Source organism: Cyanistes caeruleus, chromosome 6, assembly GCF_971803275.1.
Source record: "Cyanistes caeruleus chromosome 6, bCyaCae1.hap1.1, whole genome shotgun sequence".
In the NCBI taxonomy this organism is placed as follows: domain Eukaryota; kingdom Metazoa; phylum Chordata; class Aves; order Passeriformes; family Paridae; genus Cyanistes; species Cyanistes caeruleus.
This window is the reverse complement of record NC_141706.1, coordinates 45,998,101-46,015,468: the sequence shown is the minus strand read 5'-3', so window position 1 is coordinate 46,015,468 and position 17,368 is coordinate 45,998,101. Positions and strand designations below refer to the sequence as shown.

The following is a 17,368-nucleotide window of genomic DNA, read 5'->3' as shown; positions in this document are numbered from 1 at the left end:
ACTCAAGCTAACGGAAATAAAAAAAATATATATTTTGCTTTCTAGCAATGTTTCTATCCATTTCTTTCTTCCTGCTTTTCCTTACATCTTAGCACACCCAAATATTTGCAGCTGATCTCAGAAGCTGACTGCGGTGATCATAACCACACACCTGTGCAATTTTCCTCCTCCCTTTTTTGCAGGTTACGCTGCAGAACAAGTCACTGCTCCCACTTGTGTGCGTTCTTCCTGGCAGCTCCACTACCAGGCCAGGAGGCTGGGAATGGAGAGGATGTGATGCCAGGGAAAACAGCAGCACAAAGCTGGGCAGTGGTCGCTTAATGCCATCTTCCTAAAGAGTAAAATATGTCAAGATGAAAAAAAGGAGAAAGTAGATCTGGGTATATGCTGGAAAAGGAGAGAAAAAATGCTCTGTTTTCAAAAATCATCATAATTTTATTTGCTGTTAAAAACACTTGGATACTCCTATAGAATGGTATTTGCAAGGCATTGATGCAAAGAAGTGGGACATCTGATAAAATTGAATTTTCTTGTGTGAAGAATTCAAGAGGGAAGTTACTCCTCAAAAGTGAAAAAACCCCATACAATAAACAGCAAGTGTCTCTCCCAGAGAAGGACCTCAGCCGCGAGGCAGTCTCATGGAAATTCACACTGCTCATCCATCCCTAGAATGCTCCTCCGCCTCAAAGCACCGTTTGGTTTTGTTCTAATTTTCCAATTCTTAAACCAGCGAAACCATTATTACTCGTTTCCGTCCGCTATTACTGGATTAACTTCATTACTCATTTGTTTTATAACGAAAGAGCCTCCTGGAAGGGTCAGGCGTCGGGCCCCAGGCCCGCGGCCCTCACTCCCTCACGAGGCCCCGCCCCGGCCCCGCCCCGCGCTGACGCACGGCGGCGTTGGCGGCGGTCACGTGCGGCGGAGGCAGGCCCGGCCCGCCGCACTCGGAGCCGCCGCCATGCCGCTGCCGCCGCTGCCCGGCCGCCCCCGCCTCGGGCGGGCCCCGCTCCTGCCGCTGCTGCTGCTGCTCCTGCTGCCGGGCCCGGCGCGGCCCATCTCCTTCCAGCTGCCGGGCAAGGCGCGGAAGTGCCTGCGGGAGGAGATCCACCGCGACACGCTGGTCACGGGCGAGTACGAGATCAGCGCCCCGCCGGGCTCCTCCACCGGACCCTCCGCCAACCTCAAGGTGCGGCCCCCGCCGACCGGGGGGGCGGGGGTGGCCGGGGCGGGCGGCGCGGCCCCGCCTCCCCTCGCCGGCCGTGCGGGGCGGGGAAGGAAGGACGGAAGGAAGGGGTGACGTGTTCCACGCGTGACACCGGCCCACGCGTGAGCCGACAGCCGCCCGGCCTGCGCCGCGCCGCGGGACCCTCCCTGTGCCAGGGGCCACCAGCCTGCCCAAGAGCTCCGGGTGCGGGGCAGCGAGGGACCAGGGCAGCGTTTTAGCTTGAGCCAAATAGGAGCTTTTTCTCCCCAAAGATTGAGTTGCAGCGGCCCGTCCCGCAGTCTGCCATTTAATCCGCACACGATGCAGATTATCCGGTGCCTGGCGAGATGGGCCGCTCCGATAAAGCTGTACCAAGGCTGCTGACATTGTGTGAGCAGGAAAGGGTTATGGTGACGTGGCTTTCCAAGGGCTCCCTCCATGCGTAGGGCCTGGCACAACGGGCTCCTGGCACAGTGGAATGGGGGCTGAGAAACCGTGTTCTGGTACACAGAATGGCTGTTCTCATCTTGCTGTGTCGTGGCTTGCATGGATTTTAGCTGGGCAGATGTTTGCTGCAGAGAAGAAAATGATCCTGAAGGATCTTTAGGAAGTACAGGGTTGGCAGAATATACGTGACTAGTACACGGCTATAAAACTTCGACAGTTTCACTTTAATTCAATAGCTTCACTTTAATTCTGCCCACAGCCTGCCTTTCCTAGGCTTTCTTCAAAATTCCAACCTAGCTGAATAAGGTCTGTTGCTAAATAGCAAGTTCATAAGAGCCTTCTGTCCCTTTTCTATTTCTGTCTACATTTCCAAAGGTTTCAGTAGTAAGAATGCAAACAGAAACGGGATGGTCTGCTCAGGATCTGAACTTGGTGTTCTTGAGTATTTTAGAGCTCCTGAAATCAGGTTGCCTTTCCAGCATCCGCCTACCAATGCCTGAAGGCCCTGGCATTATTGTCAGTTGTGCTTGGTTATGGCTAGAGAAGGCTTCTTCTGTAGCCTTTTTTAAAAATCATGTTCTTTTGTTCTTGCATCATTTGTGAGGGAGAACTTGTCTGTGTAGAGGCAGAGCCAAGCAGCATTAAGGCTTTAAAATGTTGATGTAGTATTTGCTTGGTAAGGCACGTGGACTTTAGTTGGAGTGCCATGTTCCCATCTGTCTCTTACTGCTTGGTAACCAAGCCTCCTGGTTCTCAGGTTACCCACTCTTAGGTCAGGTGACCCCAAGGTCTCTTCCAAAATTCACTATTCTGACACAGGATTTATCTAAGGAGGTGATGGTGAACCAGTGAATCCCATGTTTGAGTCATGGTTGGCTTTGCTGATGAAGCTGGTATCCAGGTGGTACTGCTTATAGAATTTCTTTTTTGTTCGAACCATAAATTGAAATAATTTTTAAAAGCCTTGTATAGTTTAAAAAGTTACAAAGGATAAAAAATAATGTATGTAACTCTTGCTTTCCTTCTTATTGTTCCGGTGTGCTGTGTCCTTCCAATATGCAGTGCTTGCTATAAGTGCTGGAACCTCTCTGATAGGTGCCTGCTTTCATTGTGGTCTGTGTGGGAAGGGTCAGTTCAGGACATGATGTCTGCAGGTACTCACTGTTCCGCACTGGATGGTCTGCTGTGGCCCCTTGGATCGGGCCACCGAACAGAGGAGGGAGGAGGTTGGTGTCTAATTCTGTCCAGGCTCAGTTCGGTTCCTGCCGGTGAGCTGAGATTTGTGTGTGTGATCACCCAGCCCTAACAGTGGCACCCTCTGTGTCGCAGGAATCCGCTGGCTCTGCCAGCTGGCTGCTGCGGGGGGGCCGAGGGCTCCTGAGCTCTCTTTTGGCAGCCACGTGCCTCTGCCCCATTGTCGAGCCCGACGGTATCGGGCTGTTTGTCAAGGGCAAACAATGCCCTGTCTGTAGGGGATTGCCTTACCGTAAATAACGTTAGAATAGCATGAAAAATCCCTTTCAGGTCGACTCCCCCACAAGCGTTCTGGCTGGGCTATTATCAGCTTCTCCCGCCCTCGCACACCCGCCTGAATGGGCAGTGTATTTGGCTGATTTGGGTAATGCTATTCAGTTTTGATGAAAGTGGATAGCAGAGCTTTTACTGTCCAGAGTGCTGTTCATGAGCTGCAAAGGGCAGAAATGGATCAAGCTGCATGAAGATTAGTTCTGGTGTCTACAAAGGCAGAGGAAAATAGTGCTCAAAATAATAGGGGCATCTGAGAGCTATGTTGTTCTGACTACTTTTGTAATGGAGAACCCGGTGTGCAAAATGTATGGTGTTACGCTGATAAGGCATCTTGGTTAATCATGACTGCTCCACTGAACAGCATGTGCCATGTGGTGGTCAAATCACAGGCTTTTACATTGTGTTGGCATGGTCAAACATACACAGTCCTCTGCTGCAGATAGGCCTGCTCACTTGGGCCAAGCTTCTCAGTGCCTTGCAGTGCCTGTGGCTTCTAGACAGGAGGTAGCTGGTGGCTTGTGGCAAGGGCAGGGCAGCACAGCTGCCTGTGCCTGACTGCACAGGTGTGCTCTCATCTGCTTGCCACTTGAAAACGGGTACAGCTCTGAGCTGCTGCACAGAGAACAGTGCTTCTCATTGGTTCTTGGACACTGACAACGTACATTGGGGCAGCTACAACAAATCCCCTAACAGGCCATTGTGGGATGATCTGTATATAGAGGAAGCTTGTTCCTAAAGTCTTGCCTGCTATGGTTTATACCATAAAGTTTGAGAATTTATATACTTGATTGTTTTTCCTGCCTAATGCAGTTACTCTCATCCATGAGTAGGTCCACACTTGTTTCAAATCCAGTGCTAGAGAGTTAATTAGGTGCTCTAATAAGAGTAAAGAATGTTTCCTTAGAATAGTTCTGGATACATAGCCCTTTTGTACAGGGACAAAGGCTGGAGTAAAGTAGAATATCTGACTTACCTTTTCCATGCCTCATATTATTTTGTGTACTTTGGTCTTATATACCTTTAAAATTATTCCCAAGCTTTTTCCTTTCTTCATCTCTAAGATTTTCAAAGACCCCTAATAACTTTGGTGTCCAGGCTGTTTCAGACATACCTGTTAAAAATTAGCATCAAGGGAAAATGGGAAGCATTCCAGTGGAATACACACTGTTAATTTTCATGCAATGCTGTAACACCTTCTGGTTTTTTCACCCCTTTCCTCGGTCAGAGTGTTTCAGCTGGATGGAGCCTCTAATTGAGCACAATTATTCTCAGGTTTGCGTCATGAAATGTGTGTCCTTTATTTTTATACTCTTTGTTGAAGCATTTTTGTAGGTCTTCCACAGTTTTTGCCTACTCTTAGTAGTTTTATGGAGTTAGTGCAAAGCAATCATTATTCTGTCTGTGTAGTCTGAATTGTCCTCTGAAGTGGCTACTTTCATGGGTCTTGGCACCCAAACCTTGTGTAATTCAGGGCTACACTCATGATCCATTTCTAGAGGACTAGATGTACCCTTCTCAGTTTCATCTTCTGGGGAATGTGACTCTTTTATCCCATAAGTCTTCTCCCTATCTCTGTTGCTATGAGAATTCATGAATTTTGCTTGCAAAATAAAGACAATGAATGACAGTTTGGTTCAGCTATAGTTCTTACATGTAGTCTGTATTTGGGATTCATAAGAGGAAGAGAAATTAATGTGGGTTTCAGTTTGGGATTTTTTTTGATTCGTTGCTCGATTGCTTTTTGGTGGTGGTTTCTTTTTGGTGGTTGTTGTTTTTTGGTTGGTTGACGGTTTTTTGGATCTAAGAGTCAATAATTATTTTATAGTCACTCTGACTTTGTCAGCTCCTGGTGTGTGGATGAGGAGGGGAGGAATGGATATAGTCACAAAGAAGGAGGAAAACTGTTGAAAGGAGAAGGCAGCAGATCCAAAGGGCAGGCTAGGATTACTCTTGCTGCATAGGCAGCAATGAGCTCACAGCAGCAAAGTGCTTTTTCTTACCTTCATTCTCCCTCTTACAGATAACTGACTCGGCTGGGCACATCCTGTATGCCAAGGAGGATGCCACCAAGGGCAAGTTTGCCTTCACCACTGAAGACTATGATATGTTTGAGGCCTGCTTTGAGAGCAAGCTTCCTGTGGGTAAGTGAAATGAAAGATGTGCTGGCTGTTTCTAGCTTCTGATTAAGTTTGTGTAGCTATGTGGGTTAGGAAGACAAGTAAAGTGATCCTGAGTGTGGTCCCCAGAACACATTTTGACTTTTAGAGGTGATCTTCCGGAGGTTGTGGCCAGTCTCACTGCAGAACATCCGCTCTGTGTGTTGCATTTGAAGTAATCCTCTGTGGCTGTTGTGTAAAGCACTTGGGTTTCCTCTGAAAGGGGAATTGGGCATTTCTCCTGCAGAGGTCACCACAGTTGCAATGAGCGGCAGTACCAGTGGGCAAACCACATTTCTGCTGCCAGTTTCATACTTCTCCCCATCTTGCAGTTGAGCTATGACAGAGCTGGGTGCCATCATCTCCAGGACCTCTCTTTCACCCCAGCAGGCCATTTTTTCCCCATTTGGTTGAATGTGGTCTATGCACAATGTATTCTTGGCAGCTATCCTGCGATAGGTTGACAGCTATTTCATGAGGTTGGATTGTGTGTGTATAGGGAATGTGTCCTTGATTTGCACCCACAATTGCTCTTCAAGTGGTCAATAAAGGGAAGGGGAAATGAGCAGGATGTCAGCTTTGCATTTGTGCTACAAGGATGGTTGCCTAACAAATGCAGAGGCTTGTTTCCTGTGAGTGTGACGCATGTACTGCTTTGAATGCCCGTCTTAACTTCAGGACAAACATGCTGAAAGTGGCAACATGTGGGCTCTAGTCTCATCAGTGGTGGTGTGAGCGCATGCAAGTTTGTAGGTGCTAGATCTTTTTATGGTTACTGTCAGAGTTCTGCTCCGTGGGCCCAGTTTTTCTTAGGTCTTATCCTAAAAGACCCCAGAGTGTTTCACAGAGTATTCCTAGCAGCATTCCTCAAATCATTTGAAAGGCAGCTGCCGTTTTGCTGGTTTTGCTACATACATAAGATGCAAACAATTTGCAAGTTGAAGAGAATTTTACAGAAAGAGAAGGCTATATTGTTTGCTGGGATTGGGAGGTATCTGGTTTGTAACACCTCTTCTATGGTATTTTACAGATAAAATAGTGACCCCAAGTGCTCAGGATTATGTTTTTATTTTACTCCAAAGGTAGGACTTCCAAATGTCCCTTAACACATTGAGACATGCAGGCACTAGTGACTCATCTGGGAGTCACTCATGCTATTTACTTTCCAACACCTGGGTATTTGAGAAGTCTCCAGACAGTCCTGCAAATCTTTTCATAGCTTCCATGTGATCACACACTGAAGTGGGAAAGGTTTCTTTCTTTAGTTGTGTCTAGACTCTTGGTTCGGTGCTTTTGAGCAGAGGTTTCTTGCCTAGACTGAGCCCCTTACAGCTATTTTGACTGTAGCAAATGTTTGTTCCCTGACTTCCTTGTTGCAAGTTTGTTTTAAAGCTTTCAATATGGTTGAGGATTAAGTATTTCTAAATGCATTTTCTGCCTTGATGACCTGTGGGGCACTGAGCTGCCAAAATCTAGAGTTCACCAACTGAGAACTGGAGCCTCTTTTGGAGGGTTTCTTTTTGGACCCAGGTGCCCCAAATTCCAGCTAGAGTATCTCCAGACTTCCCACGTCTGTACTGGAATTATTTAAGTAAGGGACATGACACTGAGGCTTGATCATCTGCAGGACTTGGTTAAGGTACTTGGAAAGAAGTAACCACGTCACAAAGAAGTACCTTGTTTCCTCTATAAGATCAGCATGGGAGTGGGGCAACTTACCAAATCTGTTTAATTCCCATGTTTCTCTTTAAAAGTTAGGGTCTTTTTCCTGGTCTTATGAAGTGAGTAATCAGGACTTCAGGCAGCAGCCGAGGTGGATGTTTGTGGAGTACTGAAATAGATGAACTATTGGTAGAGGAAGCCTAGAGCTGTTGGATCTGAGGGGTTCAAGCAACTGGGATTTCTCAATCCCTAACCACAGAAATGAGGAAGAGGAAGTGAGAAGGAGATCTTATATCGAAGGTTCACCTTAATAGAGTGGAGAAGTTCTTAGGGTGCTTCTTGGAGCTGTATTTGCATAATGGGCTTTTTACCCTCTTCCAGGCAGAATGGTCTTGTCTTCCTGAGCACTTCTGCTCCCAGGCACATTTACTCTCATGGCCTCACTGCATTTTCCCTCTAGGGCTCTCCTGTGTGCTAATCTTTAACTGAAGGCTCCTTCTGTAATTCTTCTCTTCCCAAACTTTCTTAAGAGTGTTAGGACTCATTTTTTCTGGAATTCCTGTGGGAAAACTTTTTGATGTTCAGTTCAACCCACTTTTCCACTGACTTTGCAAATTAAGAGCTCCCCTAATTTCCAAGAAAACAGTTCAGATGAGATGATCTCTTGAAGACATGAGGAGTTCAGGTATCAGTTTAGTTCATGATCTTTGAATCTCGACTGTTTTTTTTCTTTGCTGCTGATCCAGCCTGCTCTGGTGAGCCTTGGCTGAAGGAGAAGCAAGGGGTTTCTGAGGATCTGATGAGTGTGAAGGGAGCTGCCTTGGGCTTAGTAAACTTACAGGAGAGCAGCTTGAGTTTTTCCCTGCCGGTTCCTGACAATGTTAACCTCTTGCAAAATGTCTGCTGTCCATCCCTTTGCACCTGGCAGCTTTAAGATTTCTGGTTACTTACTGCCTCTTGGCAGCTCTCCCTTCCAGTTTAGCAAATTAATTCTTCTAGTTCTGTTCACTGGCCTTTTCATCTTTCTCATCTATTCCTGCAAACTTTAGCTCTCAACTCAAGTTGCTATAACTTGAGCACCATTAAAAAAACCTCTCACTGAACTGTGCTGTGAATTTTTTTCTGCAACTACTGTTGTCTGTCCTACCTGTCTGTCTCCATGCATGCCAGTAACGTGTGTGGCATAAGCAGTCAAAACTTGTGGTTGGGGAAAGGAGCACTGGGGGTTGTATACAGCCTGGCTATTAAAGAACAGTGCTGGGACTTCAAGGGTTTCTTACAGTAACTGGTCTTTTATAAGAAAACAATAAAATTCCTTCCTAGTCATAATTATCTGTTGGGGTCTTGTATAGTGCTTTCCCTTAAGGAGACTTAAGAAGCTGTTTATAATTGATATGCACCATTTTATCAGTGGATTATTCTTTGTCTTGCTAGCAGCAGAAGGTGATTCTACTCTGGTGTTGAAGAGCTGTTCAGTGAGTGGGTAGAGAAAAAATTTGGGGATGTTATATTGAAGATCTGGAATATCTTCCAACTGGGGTAATCCATTATAAACTGTACATTGAATTTGTTTGTGGACTGAGGTAATGCCCACCTATCAGTCTTCTAAGACAAAATGTGAGTATTGGACATGCTCCTGGATAAAGACCCTGAAATTCATAGTTTAAGTAAATTCAGACCTTGTGTTTTGCTGGCAGCCAGTTGAGGACAGCTGTATGTCCCAACATGCTGGGATTTGGAAATGTGTTACATACAGACGTTTTCTTGGTGGGTGGTAGAGTAGAGAATAATACTCAGGTAAGCTGATGTGCAGCATTTTTGAGAGTATCTGATATGACTGTCTTAGACATTTTTTTTCCCTCTTATGAACGTTCTCAGATGTCACAGTTTGTAGCAGTTGAAAGAAGCTCTGAGCCACAAGTTTCCCTAGCCTGGGGGTTACAGCCTTGAAAGATACCCACTCTGCTGGTGACTGCAGCCTTGTGTGCTGTTTGTGCAGCTCCAGCTGGCAGCTTTCTGAGGCAGTGTTTTCCCATCTTCAGAAGCCTCTTGCTCTCTTGGGGCTTGCATTAGCAGTGTGGTTTTTGGGTATCTGAGATGGTTGGTAAAGGAATTGTCTTGGCTTCTGCAGACATTCCAGCATGTGAGGGTCAGTAGTCCTTACATGCCATGTTCCTCAGCTGGAGCAGTTTATCATTTGCTCCTTTGAATGTAAAGCTGTTTATAGCCCCAGTAACCTTGACAAATTGCTGGTTCACTTCCTGTGAACGTGGGCTTCCCAGTTGAATATTTGTCCCTCTGGTGACTTGTCTTTCACTAGGCTGTCTCATAGCAGCTGGTGTTCATGTTCTAGTCCTCTGCAGTTTTTACAGTGATTTGCATCCTGTAGACACTCAGTGAGTGCTTTTAGTTACAGCTTGTTCTCATTATCTTTGGGAGGCTCTCCTTCAGCCAGGATTTATTGTGAAGTCTCTGTATTTTTAGGCTGGACTGTGCTGCCTCCGCAGTTAGCTGCAGACATGGAGGGAGCGGGGGGAGGGATTTGAGTTCTTCCTCACTGGTGGGAAGAGCTGGTGATTTCCTGGCAGGCTGAATGTTTCACACAAGGAATCCTTTCATTATGCTTCCAGGAACAGGGAGGATGCCGGACCAGCTCGTGACTCTGGATATGAAGCATGGCGTTGAAGCAAAGAACTACGAGGAGGTATGTTCCCTGGCTGCCTGCACTGCAGGCTCCCCTTTCCCAGCACTCACGTGATGTCTTTTGTAGATCTGGGCTCGTGATGGGAAGCTCTTTTCCCAGTGGTGATGAAAGCCTGTCTGCAAACTACAATTGCAGCGAAGCTTTGTTATGGTAGGGGGAAAAAAAAGTAATATAAACATCAACTAGAATTGATTCTGTGTTCTGGGAACTGGAGCCTGATGTGTGAATTTCTTTGCTAGGACAGCATGACCCAGCTTCATAGGCATTAAAGGCAACAAGACACTGAGAGGTGAAGTTTCCCCAGCCCCAGCAGCAGAGGTCATTTTAAGTTAATCTCAGACCTTCTCTTAAAGGTCAAGTTTCAGTGTTCCTGATCTTACCTTCCTGCCTATAAGATGTACTGGCTCAGCAAGCCTGAAATGGCACTTGTGTGTTTCTAAGAACTGGCAGTGTATCAATGTAAAGGTGTTTGGCAGAGTAGTAGCTGCTTTGGAATGGGTATTTGGTTTGAAGATGTGACATCGGAAATAGTCATAAAAACCTAAACATTTCCATCTTAGGAGGACACAGCTTGCTTAGACCCAAGAGCCAGCTGTGTAGAGTAGCAGTTACTTTGTGGCTGAGACAGTCCTGACTGGTTTGAATGCTGAATTTTTATGGCAGCTATCATGCTTTTGGCTCAATAGAATTTGGGATCAGTCATTCCCCAGTACAGAGCCTGTGCCTAAGAAAATTAGAATTATTGGTGAAGAAAGAGTCTCACAAATGATTGCTGTGTCCACTGTGCATAGGAGCATGGGATATGCCATAAAGAGGAGAGCGGGAAGCAGAGGAGGCTGTGCATGGTTCCAGATAGAAAATGAACAGATTTCTGAGATGGTTGTGCTGGTGTTCCTATATCCTTTCAAACTTTGGGGTGTCTGGTCTTAGGTGATTTAAATTGATTTGGAGCACTTCCTGTGTGGGCTGTAAGGAGGTGCTTGGGGTCAGGCAGGAGCAGAGGAATCATAGTTTAAGTCAGTCTGGAGCACATCCTACATGGAGAGTAAAAATGTGCCTGGGGTCAGGGAAGAGTGGAGCACTCATAAGGCCAGCTGTTTGTCAACCTGCTGCTGAGGGATTGCAAGATGTTGAGATTTTTTGGGGTGAATCTCTGACAGTGTAACTGGAAGGATTATATTTGCTAAATGTACAGAATCCCTTTAAATACCACCCCAGAGCATACTCCAGAGTTACATTACTGTAGTGCTACCAAGAAGCTCTGTAGCTGTGCAGAAAGGTTCTCTTATGCCTGTATATCTGCATACTCACTGGTTGTACTGATAAAACTGTCTTGGAATAAATGCATCTCTCATGCTCATTGAGGGAAAAGATCCATGGACAAGTACAAGAGATAAAGAATTTAGACTTGCAGTCCCACTTGGTACCAAATGCAGATCTTGGCAGCCCCAGCAAGCATCCTTGACTTGTGAGGACCTCTCAGAGTGGTAGACTGTATTGAGCCTTGTTGAGCAGCATGTCTGCAAAGGACTCAAACTGATTTATTGTTTGTACAGCTGCTATAGATGTTTAATGACACTGCTTTGCAGTGTGTTTTCTTTTTTTCACCATCTCTCTTCTCAGTTTGCTGTAGAAGTTGTGAGTTTTGACTTGGCAGGTTGCTGTAAGGCCTCAGAGGGCAGGAGTGTTGCTCAGGTTTCTCTCATGGAATTGCAGCCTTTCTGAGCCTTTTGCTTGTGATGTTCATCTGTTGTTGGGTACCAGTGACCTGCTGTACAGCCGTAGTTGTTCTTGTTGAATTGCTGCAAGGAGACTTGATTCAGGGAGTTTAATGAGGGTCACTGATACTGTCTAAGTCTGGCTTCATAAACTTTCATAGATCCAGGCATTCTTGGAGCAAAGCAGCTGGAATAGTTAAGCTGGATTAGAAGATCTAATTGCAATGTCATACCTTAGTTATCTGGATTTGGGAGGAATAACTTTATCCATTTAAGAAGTAGAAATGAAGATACAGAAAAGTGAAAAGATTTCTGATGGCACTAAGAATGCTTGATGATCTAGGTTTTTTTCCACATCAACTATTCTTTGTCAATTCTTGGCTATAGTGTATCTCCTTCTATGCCAGGAAGAGAGTTAGGCTTTGACAAATCTTTAAGTGATCTCTGGAAAGCTCATTGGAGTTGTTATCTTGGTGCTGGTGGTCCAGACGTTCTTTCAGGAATGATATGTTCCACCATCTCAGATGCTTGGTGGGCATTTTTTACAAAATCTCTTGGAGCAGCTGTGCATGTTGGGTTCATTAGGGGTAAAAGGTTCCAGGACTGCCCAGTTAGGTTGTGGTGTTTAAGGAAAGACTGGACATGGTACTTAGTGCCATGGTCTGGTTGTCATGGTGGTGTTAGGTCATAGGTTGGACTCGATCTCAGAGGTGTTTTCCACTCTAATTGATTCTGTGATTCAGGATGCACATCTTGGAATACATGCAGGACTAAAAGTGGCTATTAGATGTTTGTAGATGCATCTATTAAGAGCAGCTGCAGGGATGCAGATGGAGCAGATAAACCTTGTTTTTTCCCAGTGGAACCCTTGTAGCCTTCTGTGAATGAGGAAATGAGCCCTCAAGGAAGATAATGGAGCTGGTCAGCACAGGGCTAGCTTGTCAGTACAGCTACTCAAGACCTTATGTGTGTTACAGACCTGCTGCTCTAGCAGTGTCAGCATAGTCTGGGCTTATAGGCATGCAGACACTGGTGCCAGTTTTTCAGCAAAGCTCTCTGCTGGCAGATATGTGGCCAGGCCACAGGATTTTGTCATTACAACCTATTGGCTAGAAAGCAGGAGGGGGTTAACCTACTCCTTCCTACCCCTCCTCTCAAACACACTCCAAACTGACACTGCTGTGCTGGCAGAGCTATAATATACAGCTTGCCTCAGCAGAAAAATCCTCAGATGATTGTTTGATGACTTGCTGCTTGCCAGGATATGTGTGTCATGTGGAGACCCTTCAGTGGAATGGCTGATTAGCTAGCACTGATTTGGTCACGAGCATCTCTTCAGCTCTGCCTCTGTTGCCCAGGCAGCTGCCTCTGGAAGTGGCATTTTGGGGATTCTTTCATGCTGGGTACCCTGTTGCCTGCCTGTCAGCATGGATCACTGAGGGATGGGCATCATGCAGCTTATATCTGAATAATCCTGTGAGGCTGAGACTGGTGGTGAACTGCTGGTGCTTTGTGTGTTTGCTGTAACTCATCTTTCTTCTGCCGCATTACCTGAGACACAGCATCTGGCCTTCATGGCAGGGGCCTGTCACTTCTTGGTAATAGTGACAAATTCTCCGCAAGAACCGCAGTTACCCAAACCTCATGCTGCAGAAGTGTCAGGAATTGCAGTTAGCTTCCCTTGAGTGTCCTTGTGTCACAGGTTTTATGTAACGCGTGTGTCAGGCTATAGCTACAACTGGGGCAGAGACACATGTCTACACGTTCAACTCAAACAGTTGCTGTTGTGTGCTGTGCTTTCTAACCGAATTTTGCAGTGGGTTTTTGGTTGTGGATACCCAGCGCGTGAGCCGTGGGGCTGGGCGTTGTGCCCAGGAGCGATGTTCCAGCGTTCCCGACGGGAGCGGGCCCGGCAGCGGCCCCGCAGCGCCGCCCGCTGGCTGCGGGCTCCCTGCCGAGAGCCTGGGCTGCCCTGCGGCTTCCGTCTGAGCTCTGATAAAACACCCGAGTTCTTGTGGCATAATCAAGCCGCTGCTCCTGGGAACCGGGCTGCCTGGGCTTTCTGGAGCATTAGCGAAGGGAGTCTCGGTGCTGATAGCCTGTGAGCTTGTGGGACTGTATCGTACAGATATACAGGTTAGTCACCTGTATCTCAGTCTGTGACTTACGCTCACTGGAGGTTTAGTCATGTGGCAAGATCTTCTACCCACTCCTCAGAAGCCAACTGTGAATAAGCTAACATTAAGCCGAATAAGGAAGAAGTGTGCTTGCATGCATGCTGTGCTCCTACATTGTGTAGGAGGAGTAGTAGGAAAGTGTGTTTCAGCAAACAGGTGGGAGAAGTGGTAGTGTTTTGTGCAATGGTAGTTTCTGGCTTGTAGAGGTATTTCCCGAGGGGAAGGATGCCCCAGATCTATAGTGTGTGGGGAGGAGTGGTTCAAACCGGCAGTGAAAACCCATGTGGGAGTTTTTGGTTTTGGTTCAGTGATTTGACTCTCCTGTTTTCTAGATTGCTAAAGTGGAGAAGTTGAAACCCCTGGAAGTAGAATTGAGGCGCTTGGAAGATCTTTCAGAGTCCATCGTTAACGACTTTGCCTATATGAAGAAACGAGAAGAGGAGATGAGGGACACAAATGGTGAGAGTCTGTGTGCCTCTTCAGAGGGATGGAACTCTGAAACCCCTCATTTCTGCTAAATGTGTTATTAGGACAGCATTTGGAGATCAAGCAATTATAGTGGTCTCTGCCTGTTCTGTTCCTAGTAAGGGAAACCTGAAGCAGTCACTGCACTGAGTCTTGTTGTTCTGTCTCTAGAAATTATTTCTTTCTGTCTCCATTCCTAATGTGAATTACTTTGCTCCATTCAGTGTTGCCCATTAACCACAGCTTCACCTTGTTCCCTCTTATTATCCTTGTTGTTCCCTCTGCTTTTATTCTCAAGTGCTGCTGGTTATCAGGTGCCCTTGCCTTCATGTTATCTTGCTTTTGCATGGTGGAGGGGAAGAAATCCTGGGAACTTTGCCATCTTGGGGTGCATGCTGTAATGCCAGACTCAGATGCAGTGGTTTGTTGTCTGTTTCAGAGTCGACAAACACCCGGGTTCTGTACTTCAGCATTTTCTCCATGTGCTGTCTCATCGGACTGGCCACCTGGCAGGTTTTCTACCTGCGTCGCTTCTTCAAGGCCAAGAAGCTGATTGAGTAAAGGAGCAAATCTTTTTCCCCCTCCTCTCAGACCCAGCTGGACACCGCTGGACCTAGCCATGGCCTCCTGGAGCCATCTTACAGATGATACCCACTGACTGGAGCTTTTCTGGAGGAACTTGGACCCTAAAGGGGGAGGGGAGCCTGAACATCGGAGGCAATGGGGGACTTGTGAAATCCTGTTGGATGTTGAGGGTGGGGGAGGTCATGATGGGTTTGGGTATTCCTGGGGCAGCGATTAAATAAAAAAAGATGTTTCCATGACAGCTGCAGCAAGCTTTTTGCGCTGTCTATTCTCCTTTTATAATCATGGCTTGATGATGTCTCCCATCTGTCTGTGACTGCAGTGTTACTCAGAACCACCTGACCCTGCTGCGCTCTTTAGGTGGCATGCAGGTCACACCGGGGCAGAGCAGGGGGATTCCCTGTCCTCACCAGCTGGGATCTAAGCCTCGAGCAAATGGAGATGAGTGCAAAGCAATAGGATTCATCATTCCAGCAGGGCCTGAGAATAGAGGGTCTTCCAAGGTTTGGTCCCTGTTGTGGACCTCTGTGTTTCTCCCTGTGGGAGCTGGTGTCTTTGTGCTGGCAGGTCAGAGCACTTGAGCATATGGTGATTCAGCCTGGAGGAAGGGGAGCCTTCTAAGGCAGGCTTGGAAGTGTGTTTGAGCTTGGAAAGAAGCCTGCTTTGCTCAAATAAGCTATCCAGCCTTGTCCCACCCTTCCCCCACATGTTTGTCTTGGATTTGCCTCTCTTGTTTTGAAATGGTGCAGCAGCTTTCCTGAAAACCTTGGTCAGGAACAGCCTTTTGTGCAGGAGGCCTCGGTCAGATACAGTCACAGAGCAGATGGGAGAAGGTCATGCTAGGAAACTTGGTCTTACATTGAGCAGGAGACTTCTCATCTATCCATGCAGCTGGCTGAATGTCATTTTATGAGACCTCAGAGCAAGGTGAGCTGATGCTCACGTGAGGGCCTGAACCCTGCATTGAGGTCTGAGGGTACAAATAGTGCTGTGCAGGGTAGCAGAGGAGTTGGAAAAAATGTGGATTAAAAAAAAGGCAGTACAGGGTGGGAATAGGCTAACTCTACATATGAGGGGGCAGTCTGAACTGTGCCCTCAACAGAACTGTTGTTTTCCTGTGCAGTACTAGATGGCAAGAGCCAGCATCTTCTTGCCATTTCTCAGCTGTCCAGATGGCACTATGTTAAATAAAACAGGCAGGGAAAAGGCAGGTTAACTTCCTGGACTTGCTGCAGTTTTTAGGCAGTGATTACAATTCTGTCATTGTCTCTGCATTCCTTCAGAGCAAGTGGTTCAGCAGCACAGCATTCTGGTGTCCTGTGTCCAGATACTTCTGGGTAGGGATGGGGTTGTCATGGCCCTGGGCCCAGCCTAGCAATTTCAAAAAAGCATAGTTTTGTAATTTCTGACCCGAGTCTGATGTATTACTAGGAAGGAAACAGTTGTCCAGGGTGAGACAATGGAAAAGAGGATGTAAAGATGATCTCCTGTCATCTAAATACATTAGTTCTTTGCCATTCCCAGGTTCCTGGAGTTGTTAGTTCCACTGAAAGTACTTTGATTGCTTTTAATTTGTTTGTTTTTTGATAAAGCCATATTAGGATCCTAAGTCCACTCCTCTGCCCTTGCATCCATTTTATCCTTGTGTGTTTTTGAAAGCTGTTACAGTGCGCAACAGCAGCAGTGCCACAGGACTGAATTACAGAAGTCGTTTGAAGGTGGTTTTAGGTCCTACAGTTTGAAGCCTGTAGATCTGTTAAGGTTTTGCTTTTGTTTTTATATAACTTGAGAAGACAGTACAAGAAAGGGGCTTTTCCAGTCTTGTCTGTTTTGATATCCTCTCCCCATCCTTATCTGAGTACAAAGTTATCTTAAATATGATGGTGAGGCCTTAAGTTCCCCAGGTGACTGTTACACTGTCATCGTTCTGGTGTTACGTTTCGATCTTCACTGTACTGGTGTAGTTACTGGGGAGCAGGTGTGGGGCACTGGTGTGGATTTACCTGTAATGACTGGTTGGGGGACTTTTGTCAGCTTTCTCAAATAAAATTTTTTTGGGGAAAACAACCCACCTCACCTTGTTGCTGTGAGTCTTGTCCTCTCTGTGCATGTTCCTACAGACTGCTGTTTCCTGAAAGTTGACCTGTCACAGGAAGCAGCAAGTAAATTGACTCTTCACAAGCCTTAGGCTTCTCTAGTAACAATTTCTACGCTTGGGAAGGGTGCACAACCTTTCCTGCAAGCACAGCAAGTGAGGTGTCCTAATACAGGTTACCATTTTTTGCCTTTCTCCCTCCCCCTGTCCTAATTATTTGGAGGAATTTTGAGGCTGGTAGTGAAACAAGGGCTAGTGCTCTGGGGTACCAGATCCAATTTTTCACCATCAGCTCTCATGTAAAATTTTGTTAAGACAAACAGAAGTATTTTCAGTTTTGTACTTTGGAGGAGATTGAAAACTGTTGGAGAGATGAGTTGGTAGCATGTGAGTGGCAGATACTGAAGATAGTGGTTAGGTATTTACTGAAATGCTGTCAGATCTCTGATGACCCTGCAAGCCTTTTGTTATGCAGTAGCCAAGTGAGATATGCTGTGTAACAAGACTGGGGACATACAAATCTTAGATAACTAGTTAGTACTATTAGGGAGAATTTCAGGAAGGGAAATCCCCAGATCTCTAGATAAGGATTAGCCTCTGCAAGTTCTTTCCCAGATGAATACTT

At 46.3% G+C, this 17,368-nt stretch overlaps 1 protein-coding gene across 1 annotated transcript; it reads left to right on the top strand.

Annotated features, from left to right (window-relative positions):
* The first annotated feature begins 853 nt into the window (after positions 1 to 853).
* On the top strand, positions 854 to 16,719 carry TMED10 (transmembrane p24 trafficking protein 10). The gene is made up of 5 exons (XM_086893346.1): positions 854 to 1,189; positions 5,202 to 5,322; positions 9,630 to 9,703; positions 13,931 to 14,057; positions 14,503 to 16,719. Exons 1-5 carry the CDS (start codon positions 962 to 964, stop codon positions 14,622 to 14,624), a joined length of 672 nt encoding a protein of 223 aa, XP_086749472.1. The 5' UTR covers positions 854 to 961; the 3' UTR covers positions 14,625 to 16,719.
* Positions 16,720 to 17,368: the final 649 nt, after the last annotated feature.